The sequence below is a fragment of the Procambarus clarkii genome, chromosome 27, assembly GCF_040958095.1.
Source record: "Procambarus clarkii isolate CNS0578487 chromosome 27, FALCON_Pclarkii_2.0, whole genome shotgun sequence".
Lineage (NCBI taxonomy): Eukaryota > Metazoa > Arthropoda > Malacostraca > Decapoda > Cambaridae > Procambarus > Procambarus clarkii.
In genome coordinates this window covers 18,182,831-18,200,107 of record NC_091176.1, presented here as the reverse complement: position 1 = coordinate 18,200,107, position 17,277 = coordinate 18,182,831, and the positions used below count along the sequence as shown (strand labels likewise).

General features: G+C 38.8%; 1 protein-coding gene across 1 annotated transcript in view; it reads left to right on the top strand.

The window, feature by feature from the left end:
- Ube4B (Ubiquitination factor E4B) overlaps positions 1-17,277 on the top strand; it is a 42,162-nt gene that overhangs the window by 14,931 nt on the left and 9,954 nt on the right. The window contains exons 10-21 of the mRNA XM_045749241.2: positions 220-378; positions 1,565-1,768; positions 3,171-3,359; positions 5,040-5,160; positions 7,055-7,200; positions 8,544-8,639; positions 12,131-12,393; positions 12,735-12,852; positions 14,473-14,587; positions 15,359-15,485; positions 16,528-16,612; positions 16,912-17,021. Coding sequence (XP_045605197.1) covers positions 220-378; positions 1,565-1,768; positions 3,171-3,359; positions 5,040-5,160; positions 7,055-7,200; positions 8,544-8,639; positions 12,131-12,393; positions 12,735-12,852; positions 14,473-14,587; positions 15,359-15,485; positions 16,528-16,612; positions 16,912-17,021 — 1,733 coding nt within the window. The remainder of the gene's footprint in view (positions 1-219; positions 379-1,564; positions 1,769-3,170; positions 3,360-5,039; positions 5,161-7,054; positions 7,201-8,543; positions 8,640-12,130; positions 12,394-12,734; positions 12,853-14,472; positions 14,588-15,358; positions 15,486-16,527; positions 16,613-16,911; positions 17,022-17,277) is intronic.

The following is a 17,277-nucleotide window of genomic DNA, read 5'->3' as shown; positions in this document are numbered from 1 at the left end:
TCACACTCCTCCATCTTATACTGCTCTTCTACACTTGTCTCCCTCAGTTCAGCTCTGGTGAAGGCTTGAATAAGTCAAAATTTCTCAGATGTTAACATTTCATTTCCCACTATAGTTGTTCTGCTAATTTTTACTTATTTACTTTATTATTATTACAGCATTATTATTATCATTATCATTAAGGATTCTTTTGTCTAACATAAATACATATCTCTTTAGGTATTTAGCCTACTTCTTCAGGGATTAAGCTCAGCCATGAGGAGCTGTAGTGTCACATCTCGCACGTACATGAAAGTGTTTGAGTCACTGGATCTGCTAACTGATATTAAGGTCAACAATTCATCAACCCGCCCAATTTGTAATCTAATGGTGTCTGTGGTGAGTGTTATTCCTGTTATGTTTATATGTACTTGCAGGTAGGGAGGATTAGGTTTTGTGGCTCACTACTTTAATTTTGGTCATCAGGTGCTACGTTATGCAAAATTTCCTATGACTAATTATAAGTGTTGGTTGAAGATGACTCGACTACCTTTTCTGTGTGGAGCCCCGTCGGCTTCCTAAAGTTATCGGAACTGATACGTGCTATATTACTGTAGTTTGTGGTCATCAGTCACAGGAGTCCTTATGCCTACTGGGGACCACAAGCCAGAACCTGGCCCTTTCAGAGAGGTGCAGGGAGCAATGGCGTATGAGCACTGTACATTTAAAGCATGTCATAATTGCCATCGACCAGGAAAGGACCCAGAAAGGTAGGCAAATCCAAACGGACCACTGTCTGGTTAACCTGTGCAATCTACATCTGAAAAGATCAAAATAACTCCCCTAGAAAGAAACCCAAGAAGCAACACTTGATGCAGCCAGCACTGCCACTTGTTAGCGTTACCTTCCCCGCCCCCTGACTAATGGCTGAATTAAGCCGTCATTTAATTCCCTCAACTGGAAAGTTATTCTGGCACACGTTATGAATAATATTGTAAAACTATATATATAACATTACAAAAATTCTGGAGTGGGTAAATAAAATATTGTAATATACGTAATACAAATATTTAAAGGAGAAAACCTGTGTGACTTTTCAACACTGAGCATTATCAGTCCTCCATCTCACAGCCAACTTTTTTTTTTTTTTTTTTAATTATACTGTAATTACCAGCTATAGAAATCAAAGTAAACCTTCCATGCACTCTAGCTATGCCACCGAGGCATGTTTTGATGCCGCACACGATGTGAGATTGCTTGTGCTTAACGAGGATAATGATGGCAAAATATACCCCCTTCTCCTTCTCTTTTATCATGTACTGTATATTCATACTAGAATAATGGTTGTCAGATTTTCACTAAAACCAATTCCTCTAACTCAAGCTGATTGATAATTTATCCACTTTTTAACCGTATTTTCTAAGTGCAATAAATGTCATAAGTAGGAGTCATCTTAACTGCACATTGTAATACTGTTGATAGAAATCCAACAAAAATCAGTATGGCTATAAAATTCTTGCAACCTTATTTAAAATTTTGCTTCTTAACAATGACAATGATGATATAATGGTTTTACTTCCTGCAGAGTAATTGGTGCACCAAGAGTGAATCTCAAACAGTTGGTCGGGAGATTCTTTTTGCAACTCTTCTCGGGCCCTTCCTTGGGCTCTCCGTCTTTGCTGAGGATGATCCCCATGTGGTAGACAAATTTGTCAAGCACCAGAGTAATGGAAGAACAGTACCTGATGGTTTGCAAGATCTGGCAAGAGAGTTGGATCACATGCGTACTGTGAGTAACTGTTAACCTTTTGTTGCTTTGGTAGAAATTAGTATACTGTATTATTTTAGTGCAGTACTTTTATGTATAATCCAACCAAAATTTGTAATTAGGTATCTCACCCAAGGAATACCTTAGGACAATGCTCTTCAAAGTATGGGCCACATACCAAGTTGTCATTGCTTTTATGCCCAGTATGTCGTCTCATGTTTTGTACAGACCAGTCCACACTTGGGTTATGCCCCTGTACAGTATAGACGCATTTCTGAAGTGCTATATATTTTCCTTCATCGGTTTGGTGATATTATCTTTTTCTGTCTTAGTACCCTTTTTCCATTCCCATTGTGTCCCTCTGGTTCCTAGAGTTGGTTTTCCTTGTGGGGTGTCCTTGTTCCTTCCAGACTAATATAGCTAATATCAGTCCAGTAGCTTCAGGGACACATCATGGGTCTCGCTGAAGCAACCATACGAATCATAAATACTCATATTCCGCCCAAGTAAAACCGAAACAAGTGGTCCAGCCAGAAGCTTAGGGCCCGCACAGGAATATCCCTGAAAAAAAAAACTTCAGGGAGCCTCTGAAGCTTCCCCAGAAAATGGAATTTCATTACATTCAACGTTAGTTTTTTATCCACTCTTTACTTTTACTGATGTTGGCAAGTTTGGGTGTGACTTGGCTGAGAGTCCTTAGGCTGAGTCATTACTCCAGTCAGTTCCAAGAATTTGACTCCTTGGTTCTCTTGAGGTTCTTTCTCAATTCAGGATTCTTGCACCCCCTGTTTGCTTCTACAGACTGCCTTGATTTGGTTTCTGTTCCTTTGGATGGGCCTCATTGTGTGTCCTTGCGCCTCTTTAGTTGTATCCACTGCCACTGTTTCTCTTGATTTGGATGGATGTTTTGGGCCCATCTGCAAGTGTTACCTTCTGGTTTTTGAGAGATTGTCTCCTTTGGCAGTTCTGTCTTCAAATCATGACTGGGTCATATCCAGTCTTTGGACGGCTGGTTCCTCGTGGTTGGTGTACTGTTATTACTGTACTAATTTCAATATCCTTAAATTGCTTGGTGGCTGGGTCGGGTTTCTTTGTCCGGGCTTGTGCAACTCGCTCTCATTCCTAGTTTTATATGACTGGTACACTTTTAAAGATACCTGTATTGATGAGGTAAAAAGTTACGAGTGCCTGGTGGTTATTAAGATTGGTTATTATTAAGGATGAACCCTAAAAGTACCAGCTTGGGAAGCAACTGAGGATCTGGCTTAGAAAGGAGCATAACAATATGATCAACAGAGTATATATATTTGCTTATTTCTTTATTGCTCTTGTCTAACAATAATTTACATTTCCTTGAACACCTTATTCTTATTTATAATTTTAGTTTGATATTAAGTTATTAAAATAATTTTTTATTCGGCAGTCAATACTCCACAAGCTCTTCCATAGTATGTTGGTAAATACAAATTCCCGGGAACCAGTGCTCTCGTTCCTTGCCAAGATAATACGTTTCAATGAGCGCCGTGCCCAGATTCATGTAGAAGAACGTCTGGTGGCTGGAGATGGGCCCATGATTAATTTGCTGTCAGTGCTGCAGCAGCTCTGTTTTAAGGTAAGATATACAGTATTCTTAGTAGTACAGTACATCATTGAGGAATTTGTTATCACTTCTCCACATTACTGCTGATAAAGGATGAGTGTGTTTTCTTGCTTACTAATACTGTTTTGTATTGGCCACATTCACTTTTAGTTGTCTCATCTGTCAACCTTTGATTTTTTATATCATCCTGTTACATACAAGAAAATTTGTTAAAAACTTCATTGCATTTATTACCCGTCTCTCCTAGTGCAGGCAGGGTCATCGTAAAATTCATTCCTGTACTTAGAAACATGAGTTTAAAGCAGTAGCCAGGCAGGATCAACTAGCCCATTCTCTCAGTTGCCATGCCATAAAAAATTCAGCAGTTGTGCCTAACCAGAAGTGTCAGAACCTTAGCAACTCGCCTAACTTACCAGAAGTGATAATCATTAGGCCCGTTACACCAATATTGCGGCAAGTTTAATTTCCCTAAACCACTGCCATTTTTACGGTGGGGTTGACAGCATAGAAAATGTATTGTACTCAGTGCGAGGACAGGTTGAGTGCTTCAGGGTGGTACTAGTTATGGTGCACAGCATGTTAGGTAAAAATGTATAATAGTACAGATACCTGTACTGTAATAATAGCTTTAACATGTAGCTACCTCACTGCTGGTCTTTACGATTGAGTGCATCAGGAAAAAAAAAGGTCACTGATACTTTTAACTTGTACATTTTTATTGAGGATTTATGCCTTTGGTCAATGATTTGTGTCTTGTTCTCTCTAATAGTGTTGTACAGTCTAGTGTTGTACAGTCTAGTTTTGGTGTATTGCTCTACTGTGAATATTTAGATCATGCTATTGAATACGTCAAATATGTCGGACATTTGACTCCCAGTTTTGATGGGGCTGGTCACTCGTGTTTACTTTTGCACTTGAAGTGAAGCAATTAAGGGGCATTATAAAGGATTGTGTTGCCCTTCCATAGACTCGCATATATCTAGCATTTCTTTTGATTTAAAAAAAAATGGTGGGGAATTGGCTATTGATGTAAATTCATTATTAATGTTCATTAAACTCGATCAAGTGCTATTATTGTTTATAAATGTTCCAAAATAGGTGGTATTCTGTTATAAAGCCGGTTATAAGTTGTTATAGCAAAAAAGTTAATTTTGTTATAAAATACTGTAGATGGTTATTTTGTTAATGAGTTTATTAAAGGATAAAACAGTATATGAAGTTTTGTCAAAAATTCTTGTTGGTTATTGGTAAACTTACCTTATTTTGAGAAGGTTCTGAGAATCGATGTCCATGCGGCCCAGTCTTTGACCAGGTTTCCTGGTTGGTGGTCTGATCGAGCAGGCTGTTAGATGCCGTTACTTGCAGACTGACATGTGAATTACAACCCGGTTGATTGGGTATCATTTGGTGGAGATGCTAACAAGTTCCCTTTTAAACACTGAGAGAAGTAGACTAGTTATGCCCCTGATGTTTAGTGATAACAGATATTTACTTTTAATAAATCTCAGAGGAAGTTGCCACATTAATTGTGTTCTGTTGACCAAACCACACACTAGAAAGGGAAGAGACGACGACGTTTCGGTCCATCCTGGACCATTTTCGTCGTCTCTTCACTTTCTAGTGTGTGGTTTGGTCAACATTTTTCAGTCATGTTAGTGTGACTCCTCATCTGTATGTGTGTTCTGTTTGTAGGTCAAATTAGAAAAAGTGGATCCGTACTACACTGTTCATCCTGACGCACTGGTTGATGTATCAAAAGACTCCCGCCTCTCAATGACCCAAGATGAGGTGGAGGAATGGGTGAAAAAGCTGCGTAAGTTGGAATACCTCATTGAATTTTCCTGAATTGGCAGTCAATTATCCGAGTACTGTATTTAAGACCTTCCCATTTCAGTTATCCTAACAGTTATTTGTTTTTTGAATATATCAGTATCCCAAGAGGTAAAAAACAAATGCTCCAGTAACATTTAATCAAAGTTATTAATACTGATTCAATGTTATATCAAGTTCGTTAGCCCAAATTCTCTTGGGGTGGTAGTGTCATGTAGCAAACACGTCTCAACACATGATTGTAAAGAATATGTATCCCTCTTGGTATCTGTCCTATGCCCAACTTTCTGGATACCCATTATTGACCACTAATTAAATATACTCCTAGTTTTTTCTGTTTTCTGTATGCTTTAGTTAGCCCATCCTTCTAAAATTACAGTGCTCTTAGCAATTATTTGCTCACATGTATAGAAATGAACTGTTGGACCTCAAATGTTAATGTTCGTCTGAATTAGCCCAAATGACATACTGAAAAATTTGAAAAGTAACTAAAGAACCTAAGCAACCTGTCCAAGAAATTCTAGAAATTAATATACTGTAGTATTAATATGTGGCATACGAAGCCTAGGAATGTTAAATTTTGGTTTTTGTCTTACTTTTGTGTGCCTTCAACAAAATTCTAGCATTAAATGCAAACATTATTGGCTGTAACAGTCCTTTGTACATATCAACCAAATAGTTGATATAATTACCATCATTTTAGAAGGATGGGTTGTCTTAGATGCAATCCTATGTTGGTGGTGGTCTCTGTTTGCTTTCCAAGATGTTGGTTACTTACTGATCATTCTCACCCCATTTGTACCTCATTCTGACATAATTGCCTTTGCAGCCTTATCATTCATTATCTTTTCCTTATGCCCAACTAATCTAAAGTTTCCCCCTTATCTACTTTCCTGCCTCACATTTCATATGTCATTTTGTTGCCAGCCTGCATCTTCCTTACATTTTAAACTAAATTGTTAGTTTAAACAGCTTGAACTTGTAATTTATCTTTCTTGTTCTTTCCTTGGATTGCTGTCTTCTTGTTATGTTGGGAACTATGCTTTTTGACAACCCTAAAGGACTAATGAAAGCCTATAAAGTTGTCTGCAGAAAGCAAGATTTCCCCACCCCCTCTACCTATTGCACTTTTTTTTGAGATATATACAAGAATTGTTACATTCTTATACAGCCACTAGTACGCGTAGCGTTTCGGGCAAGTCCCTGGAATACGACCCTCACGAAGAATCGTTTTTACAACCAAGTACCCATTTTACTGTTGAGTTAAACAGAGGCTACAGTTAAGGAATTGCGCCCAGTAAATTCTCCCCGGCCAGGATACGAACCCATGACAAAGCGCTCACGGAATGCCAGGTGAGTGTCTTACCATTACACCACGGAGACTGTAACACCTGGTTTATTTATGCTCACATTTGTATTCTCCAGCATTCCTGTACTCTATCATACGTAATCTACAAACTGTGAATGGTGGATACTTGTACTGTACCATACTTGGTGCAAGTATGGTACAGGCATCAGTATACTGTATTTCCCTTATACTTGGCTCAAGTATCTTTCATTTTTGTTACCACTCTTTGTATCTCCCTTGTTTTCCTTTTACAAATTCGTTTGAACATTTGATGCATGTAGCTGCACAGTATTACCAATGACAGCCATACTAACCTCTTATTGCATTATGTACATTGCTCCTTTAACCATCATATGTGTCTTCATTCTTCATGATAATATATTCCTATCATATATATCTTCAGTTTTCATAACATTTCCTTTAAAAATTGCTACCTACTCTTCTTTAATATTTTGATCAATATTTCCTCTAGACCGTTTTCAAATTAGTGGCATGGTGTTGTTTGTATTTATTTTGTTTTCCTTCTCAGGTTCAGGAGAGAGTTTTACATTCCAAGAAGTAAATTTTCATAGTCAATGTTGGTTTCTGACCCTTCATGCACATCACTTGGGAGTGCTGCCAGTCATGCGCAAGTATACGCGCCGCATCCGAGCCATCCGCGACCTCCAGAAGATGGTAGGTGGTTTCTATGTATTATAAGAGCAAGGTTCTTTTGGGGGGAGGGGGGGGGTGGAGAATATGAAGCTTATAGGCTATCCCTGGCACCATGAGCTGTGGATTAGACAGCTGGGAAATGTGGATAATTCATTAGATTCTCCTTTATTTGAATCTGGAAGGTCCAAGTAATCTGTAATTTCTTAAAAAATTGTATTGTCCTTATGATATTCCGAGTACATAATGGAAGCGTGTTAGATCATGGCTCTAATGTTAAATGCAATGCTATTTATCTTAGACATATCTCTCAGAGGCTCTTGTATTATGCTAGGTGTGGAAATATGTCCAACAGCTCTGAATCTTGCGAGTACTGTGCATGAATCTACTAAGATTGTCATGCATAAACTTCTGAACATGAGTAAGATGGAGTGACACTCGTTGGGTTGACAATTCCTAACTGCTAATTTCAAAAGAAATAAAAAGGGTGTTTCAGAGGAGACTTGTGATGAGATGGGAATCAATTACAGTGATCCCGAGTCCAAGAACAAATCTGGAGAAATACGCCATAGTGATTCACCTGACCAAGAATTTTAGACTCGACTAAAAAAATTATGAAACTTGAAAAAGTTCTTGGTTTTATTTATTAATCTGAGAAATTTGTGCCTTGACTCTTTATCACCAGTGTTTGGCATGTAACTTTTTTTTTTTTTTTTTTTTAGCATTTAATAAACTCCCCTTTCCACTACCGGTAAACCGTAAGATTATCCACACGTAGCTGATGAGACGATATTGGCCTAGGGAGCCAATAAGGATGGTCCCAGAAAGAGGCATTTTATTACGCTCATTGTTCTAGTTTTTGCCTTTTACGATTGTTGTTTTTGTTTTGTAAGCATGTTTCCCATCAGTCATTTCAGTATAACCTCTCAATGGAGAATGAGTCTTTAATAAGGAAAATAAAATTTATACACACAGTTATCACAATGCTTGTATTATGTATCTCAGAAGTAAATTTTCTTAGTTTTCATAACATTTCATGACAGTAGATGCCTTTAATATACAAGTATGATCAGGGAACACTGGTTATTAAATATGGCATTCATATGGTAAGGGAAAATTTGAAGGAAGAAGCAAAACATTGGACATCAATAGGTGCCAGCTGCTGTGATCTAATGTACTAGTACATTCATCTTTATAAAACACAGCAGTTGCTGCAAGGGGAGGTCTGGTGCTGGGTTCCATGATCAAATATATGATCAAACAGCTGAAAATATTCCCATAGTAGTTGCCAATTAACCATTTAAATCTTTTGGAAGTGCATAGAAGTTCATGTTAACACTGATTCAAGCAGAACGCTCCTCTTACAGGTGGAGGAGATTGAGAGTACAGAAACTCATTGGGGCAGCCTCCCAGTAGCAGCCAGACAAAGGGAGCTCCTTAAGAAGTGGAAAACACAACTCAAGGTTAGTGCATCTCCAATTCTACCAGCAGTCCTCTCCATTGGTATACCTTGTCACTTCTTTATTAATACTTCTGCCAATATTTCTTACCAATGTCAGCTACGGCTAAAATCCTCTAACCTTTACTTCCCTGGGTTGAAATACAAGAGTGTCTGCCAAGTTTCATATTTTTTTTAAATGCTCCATTTTTTCTCTCCAAAGGAATGATAAATGTGAAGAATTTGGGTGAGAAAAACATTCACAAAAACCAATGAGAACAAGATACTATATACTGTACAGTAATTTCATCAGAAGAACATTTGCATTTTCACTTATACCAGAGTACAATATACCATTGTTGGTTACAGGAATCCTGATAGACTTAACACGATCTTTTTAGGCAAGAATCTGTCTTTTCACAAAGTCAACAATCCAGTGTTGGCCTTAACGTAACTGACAGGTGATGTGCATATTATTCACTATGCCACACATTTTCGATAATGTTTGTGAGCAAGTAAACGGTGTGCTTGACCATTTTCAACACAGCTAGTGCCCCTTCCAATTTCACTCTTTTGACAACAGGGGGTAAAGGGGGGGAAAGCGCCAAGACATTATGGCTATATAGCACTTGGAAGAGGTCAGGATAAGGATTTGGGATGGGACCGGGGGAAAGGATTGGTGCCCAACCACTTGGACGGTCGGGAATTGAACACTGAATTGCATGAAGCGAGACCGTCGCTCTACTATCCAGCCCAAGTGGTTCAAACAAAACAGCAAACATGAACACATGACCTTTGTATGACATGGAGTATGACATTATCGTGGTATAATATGAGAGCACAGTCTGCTCTCGTAATTGATTGATCCTTGGGCTCAGTTTCCTGACAGGACAGAATATAGATACAGTGGTACCTCGGAATGCGATTGTCCCTGTATGCGAGATTTTCGGAAGGCGAGGTGTATTTACTCCAAAAATTTGTCTCGGAAGGCGATGGTTACTTCGGGAGTCGAGTTTGAACGCGAGTTTGTTGATACGCGTACAGCCGACCTAGCGCGTGGTCGTTCGGCGATCGTCGCCCCTCTGCCCCGCTGCCCCTCAGTTCACCATTGTCTCGCGCGCAGTGACTACCCCCACATCAATTCTTGTCGTGAATTTTCAGTGTTTTGTTGGATTTTTGGTGATTTGTCTATACAATTTGTTATTATATATCTCACCATGAGTCCCAAGAAAGCCAGTGGTAAGGATAAAGGCCAGAAAGCTCATGTGAGGATGACAATAGAGGAGAAACAAGAGATCATTCGAAAGCATGAGAACGGTACACGTGTTGTTGATCTTTGTAGGCAGTACAACAAAGCGACATCAACAATATGCACTATACTTAAGAAGAAAAATAAGATTATGAGTGCTAATGTGGCAAAAGGAGTAAGAACATTAACGACACAAAGACCACAAATACTTGAAGAAGTGGAAAAGTTGTTATTAATTTGGATACACGACAAGGAGTTGAGGGGTGATAGTGTTTCGGAGGCCATTATTTCTGAGAAAGCCAGGGTGTTGCACGAAGACCTTCTAAAGAAGACCCCTGCAACGAGTGATGCAGATAAGAAAGAGTTTAAGGCAAGCAGGGGCTGGTTTGAAAAATTTAGAAAGAGAAGTGGTATCCATAGTGTTACAAGGCATGGGGAGGCAGCCAGCTCAGACAAACCAGCCGCTGGACGATTTATTGACGAATTTAAAGAGTTTGCAGAGGCTGAGGGATACCTACCGCAACAAGTGTTTAATTGTGACGAAACAGGACTGTTTTGGAAAAGAATGCCTAAGAGGACATACATTACCAAGGAGGAAAAATCCTTGCCTGGACACAAGCCTATGAAAGATAGGTTTACGCTTGTGCTGTGTTCAAATGCGAGTGGCGATTTAAAAATTAAACCCTTGCTAGTGTATCATTCTGAAAATCCAAGGGTTTTCAAACAGTATAATGTGCAGAAAACCCGTTTGTCTGTGATGTGGAAGTCTAATAAAAAAGCATGGGTGACTAGGCTTATTTTTTCGGAGTGGGTGAATGAAGTGCTGTGCCCTGCCATAGAAAAATATCTGCAGGAGAAACAATTGCCACTCAGAGCCGTGCTTCTCCTTGACAATGCTCCTGCTCATCCTCCAGGCTTGGAAGATGATTTGATGCCTCAATACAATAAATTCCTTACAGTTAAATTCCTTCCTCCTAACACCACTCCTCTAATTCAGCCTATGGACCAGAAAATCATAGCGAATTTTAAGAAACTGTATGAAAGGGCACTTTTCCGGAAATGTTTTGAAGTGACTGAAGCCACAAACCTCACCCTCAAAGAGTTCTGGAGAGAGCATTTTAACATTTTTAGTGCTTTAAAACTCGTTGACAAAGCCTGGCAAGAAGTGACTCAAAGAACCCTGATCTCTGGCTGGAGAAAATTGTGGCCTGAAGGTGTGAGAGAACTAGACTTTGAGGGGTTTGAGCCTATAAATGATGCGCCTATTGTTGAGGAAATTGTTAGTCTAGGCCAGAAAATGGGCTTGGAATTGGATGGTGATGATGTGGAGGAGTTGGTGGAAGAACACAACGAAGAACTGACCACCGAAGAACTCCTAGCCCTTCAACAGGAACAGCAAGCCAACACAGCAGCGAATGATTCTGCAGTGGAGGAGGAGGTGGTGGCAACAGCACCAGCGAATGTCCCTTCTGCAGTAATTAAGAAGGTGTGTCAGATGTGGGAAGAGATTCAAACAACTATTGAACACACTCACCCAGACAAAGCTGTAGTAGGCCGTTGTCTTAATCTTTTCAATGACAATGTGATGCCTTACTACAGAGAGAGCTTGCGAAGAAGGGAAAAGCAAGCTTCCATGGACAAATATTTGGTGAAGAAATCGAGCAGTGAGCCTCAACCAGGACCTAGTGGCACTCAGGTTAAACGTCCCAGGGAGAGCACACCAGAAAGGTCCTCACTGCCTGATGTGATTATGGAAGGGGACTCCCCTTCCAAACAGTAACTCCTCTCCTCCTCCCCCCTCCTCACCAGCTTCCATACGCCTACAGCACTCGACAGTAAGGTAAGTAATAACTGGAACATAGTTTTGTAGGTTTATTTAGATGAATTAGGTAAATTAGGTATAAAAATTTAGTTTGATGTGGGGTTTTTGGGGTAGTCAGGAACGGATTAATTCATTTCCCTTTATTTCTTATGGGGAAATTAACTTCGGAATGCGAGTTTTCGGAAGGCGAGGCGTCTCCAGGAACGGATTAAACTCGCATTCTGAGGTATGCCTGTACTAGTATCTGGCAGTTAGTAAACGTTTTAATAATTAGCTTAATTCATGGTGTCGGAGGAACTGGCTGCCAGTGTGTTTATACACGTTAGGCTTATATCGAGTTTACATATTTTGATTTATGTCTGCTATTTGTCATTTTTAAATTTTATATTGTAAATTTTTAAGGGAAAAATTTAATTAAATGCTAAATTTATATTTAATTTTTCAGAAACTCAACAAATCCAAAGTGTGTGCAGATGCTGGTCTCTTGGATGAGAACCTGTTGGAGCGCTGCATGCACTTTTATGGTGGCGTGGCTCAGATTATATTACGGGCATTAAGTGGAGGACCAACTTCCTTGGCTGCTCCAGTGTCGTCACTCGCCGACACCACCACAATACTCCCTCTTCCGCCCGACTTGCCAGAGCTATTTGCTGCATTCCCCGAATGGTACCTGGATGATATGGCCGAGTTTTTACTGTTTACGCTGCAGTAAGTAATCCTTTTCCATTTGGTAATGTGAATAAACAAATGAAGAGTAAGAGTACTTAGTGAGAATAACTTGACCTGTGTTTAGTGATCAGATAGTTGTAACTTTTCCTTTGCTGGATACCTACAGTATTTTACTCTGTTGCAGAATAAAATATTCTTATTTTAGTGGTGGAAGCTTTGTGTAGTTACAATTTTTCTGTAAACAACTTACAGTATCTTCTTGCATAATGAAAGTGAAACATTGTTAAAAATAAAAACAAAAAACAACTTTAACCATATATTTTTTAATTCTTAATGGTGCATACAAATTGAAGCTTGAGCCTCACATTTTGTGTTGTCAGGTATGTTCCCAAAGTGCCCATCAAGCACTTAGAAGATCCCATCATCACCATGGCGATTGTCCTCCTGTGTTCACCGTCACACATCAAGAACCCCTACCTCACGGCTAAACTGGTTGAGGTGGGTGTACCAGTCACTAGTTGCTCTACCTAACTTTAGAATGGATGTGGAGTTTTCAGTCAAAGTTGGTCAAAACAGTCAGAAACATAATACAGTATTTAATTTCTGGCTGTTTAACACTGTTCAGTAATTTTGCAAAATAAAGTTTGAGCTCTTCATGTTTATCATATGTATTCCTTCATCCTTGTGATAGTGTTATATGTATGTATGTATGTATGTATGTATGTATGTATGTATGTATGTATGTTTGTTTGTTTGTTTGTTTGTTTGTTTGTTTGTTTGTTTGTTTGTTTGTTTTATTTATTTTATTTATTGATTGATTGATTTATTGATTGTACCGATATTCCCAAAAAGCAGGTGATAATTTAAGTCACTGTATTTGCATTGTTGTTGTTTAAAATTATTTACCAATTAATATATTTATTTGAATTTTGTTAGTCACTAAACTGCAAAACGTGTATTTTCTGATTTACAATGTATCTAGAAAGCACTGCTGGATCTCATGGTATCGTTCCTTTTTTTACTTGGTGGGGTTGTATTTGTAGGCCGAAGCAGTAGAAACTTGTGTGGCAGCCTGGGTGGCCGCAGTTATGGTGATGAAAGTAATCTTCATTCAAGATTTATCGGTGTTGTGGAACTCTAGGTTAAATACACCCAGATTTGTGTTCTGAACCCTGTGTTTCGTTTAAGTTCCTAGTTTACACCATACCTCGGTACCCTGGAACTTATCACCATTAAACATTATGTTATTTTCAGTTGCCCAATCACAGACTTAATTAATATCTGCCTGCAGTTTTACAGTGTCTTCTACAAAGGAAATTTTCATGCTGATTTTTGTTAAAATCCAAATCCAAATCCAAAATCCAAATCATCTTCTTTTTGTTATGCTGTTATGCATTCCTCAAATAGAGGAATGTAGATAAAGTAGTGGATGACTAAACTACAGGTAAAAAAGATAACTTTTCCGTGGGGGAGCCCTTTCGACTCCCTTTAGCTTTCAGGCTAATATGCGATACATTAGACCAGGGCTTTAGTCAATGGAGTTCAGCCTACCGGGGACCACAAGCCCCCACATGGTAAGAAAATTACAACCAAAAAGTAAACAGAGGCAGAACTCCCTCAATTCCCAAGGAATTGAACACTGCGCCGCTCGTCTGTGCAGCCCTCCCCTCCCTGGGAGGGGAAGGGGGGAGCCTCAGACCCCCCGCGTCGGCTACCCAGCAACTCCAGTTTGGAGGCTAAGCATCAAAACAACTCAAAAACCACCGACTGGCAGGAGGGAGGATGCCAGGTAGCCTCCAGGGCTCACCCAGAAAATGGTGTTTTGTTACATTCAACCCTGGTTTTCTGTGGGGAGCTCTTTTGGCTCCCTGGAGCTACATAACTAAAGATAAGGAAAAGAGGAACATACCCGGGAGGCGGTCGCCACACGCACAGCAACTCAAAGGCGAGACAACTGGCTGCAACCTGCAACCCAAAGCCACACACGAGAGAAATTTTTATAGTAAATATAGTATATTTACTATATAAATTATAGTATAGTATATTTTATAGTAAAAGTTGATCTATAAATTCCTTGATTGTAATAATATTAATCTGAGTTGAATGTCTCATCTGCAGATGATGTTCATGTTGACACCGTCAGTGCAGCAACACGTGGACACCTTACACCAGCGTATTCTTCACCATCCACTTGCTGAGCATCTTCCAGTTGCCCTCATGAAATTCTACACAAGTGAGCTTCTGAAATACACACACACACACACACACACACATTTACTTTTACTATTTGTTTATACCTAAGTATTTCTAATAAGTGTTTTCTTCTCTCTCTCTCTTTGAAGTGGGAGGTCTTAGACTCCTTGAACATTGACACCCATTAATTTATATATACAGTATATAAATTAATGTGTGTCAATGCATTAATACACACCAGATGTTTCCATGCCTTAATAATGGCATAGAAAGATATGGGGGTGTAAAAATCAATAACAAACAGCAAGATTGAGAAGAGCATATTGAGATGGTTTGGATGTGTTAAATGAAGAAATGGTAGGAAACTGGTGAAGGGTGTGTCTTCAAGGTAATTTGAGGATATGAGCCTTCTTTCCTTCACATGGAAAGAATCCTCATATCCTCCAAGTTGAGGATATGAACCTTCCAGCTTTCCTCTTGTTGCTGTCATCCAACTTTCCCAGCTTACAGATAACGATAAAACTGCTGGTTTCAGTAGGTTATTTACTCATTTTTGAGAGAACATGACATAATTTTAAAGGCTCTTATATCCAGAGGGTCCAAAGTCATCTAATGAATAAAGTGATCAGTGTTCTGTGAGAGCCTTTCAATACACTCACTGCTCCTATTTTCTCCCCCCCCCCCCTCCCCAAACTTCCCTGCCCCCCCCCCCCCCCACCCAGTGAAATTGAGAAATGGAGTATTGTACATTATGTATATGTATTTTAAATTTAAAGCAAATCTTAACATAATGATATGCAACTTTTAACAGTGGTGGAGTCAACGGGAGCGAGCAGTGAATTCTATGACAAATTTACGATACGTTACCATATTAGTGTGATATTCAAGAGCCTGTGGGAAGACAGGCGTCATCGACAAGCTCTTATTACAGAATCCAAGTATGTGTATTATTCAAACTTTATTTATTCCTCTCATGGAGGTGGGTCCCTGTTTATTATCACTCTTGTGCAAGATTGTTTTAATTGAAGCAGTTTTCACTTAAATTACTTGTGTATAAACATTTTAATGAAAAGCCTTTTCACATGCAAGTTTAAGATCAGATAAAAAGGAGTGAGTTCTTACTTTTTGGCCTGCTTTATCACTGTACCAAGTTAATTTAGGCTGCATGGATTTTGTTATGCTGGGGTTAAGAGTAAGAAAAACAAGCTCTGGTTTTGATAGATCAACATGCATTATTGAAATAAATTACAAATGTTATTATTTAAACCTGTTATTGACCTCACTACTAATACTTCTGTATACCAACTTTATATTGAAACATTTATACAAAGGTCAACAATAGTTTACATCAGATAACTGCCTAAAACATTTCAGGATTTAAAGAATTACTACAAATGTTTACCTTAATGTTTGTAATATATTGTGTAAGCTGCTATGAGGTGCTGTTGTAGATGATGAGCTGAAATGTGGTGGTGGTGCCGGCTCACTGTGACACTGTTGTGAGATGCTACTGTGTACTGTGGATGATGTACTCGTCTAATTGTGTTTGCAGGGGTTGAACTTTAACTTTTGGGTCCTGCTTCTTAACCTATTATCAACTGGTTTACAGGTTCCTGAATGTATTTGCAGTCCATGTATAGAAAAGGTGGCTCCAGTGGAAGTTTTCCAATATTTTCTGGAGTCAAATTCAGCCACGGATGATCACTTATTCTATTACATTTTGATTTCTGAAACATTGGGTTGCTTTGGAGCGAGAGACTAGATGTAATTGGAAACGATGCAAAGATATATGAAAATTGGCAGTAGACTTTTTAGAGATATCTAAATAGATACTTTAAAATGTAAGTGAAAAAGTAGTGGTGTGCACGAGACATTTTACTGTATATTTAGGAAAACTCAAAACATATTTGTATGCAATGCATGTACATTTTGTGTCATCAGAAATTGCATATCCGGTACTAATACATTCTTGTATTTCAGCTCGGGTAAAGAATTTGTAAAGTTTGTTAATCTTCTTATGAATGATACAACCTTCCTGCTGGATGAATCTCTAGATGCTCTCAAGGTAAGACAATTCTTGACTTGAAATGTTTTTTTCCTAGGCTAGAAAGCTTCCCTGTTTGAGGCACTGTCCACCCTCAGGATACCGAGATCATGTAGGGCGTTGGGGGACCGTTTCACCCATGGGAACAAATAAACTAAGTAACCTATTTTTTCAAACCTAGCCTTGTCCCTCTAATTTGGTGGATATCGTGTAGAGGTCCAAAGTCAGTCACACAATAGAGAGAACTGCTTGCAGTTCTCTTTATTGTGTGCCATAATCAATACACTCTTGACTTCAATTTTGTGTTATTTGGTTAACAGCGTATCCATGAAGTACAAGAAGAAATGGAGCGTGGAACCTGGGCGACACAATCACGGGAGCAACAACAGAGTCGACAGAGATTGCTAGCAACTGATGAGAGACAGTGCAGGTGAGATTATAATGACTGTTTAAATATCATTATAGTAAATTTTTAATTTACTTTTAATTGATATAATTTCCAGTAAATTTTTACTGGGAATATTTGTTTTGTATGTAAGTACATTTATGGATAGTATGAAGATGGATATATTACAGCATATTTGATACTGATATATGAATGAGACATGGCTTTCAAAATTTTTCATTTTACTTATCAATTAAAAAAACATAATGTTTTAGAATAGGAATATTTTATACCTAGCAGT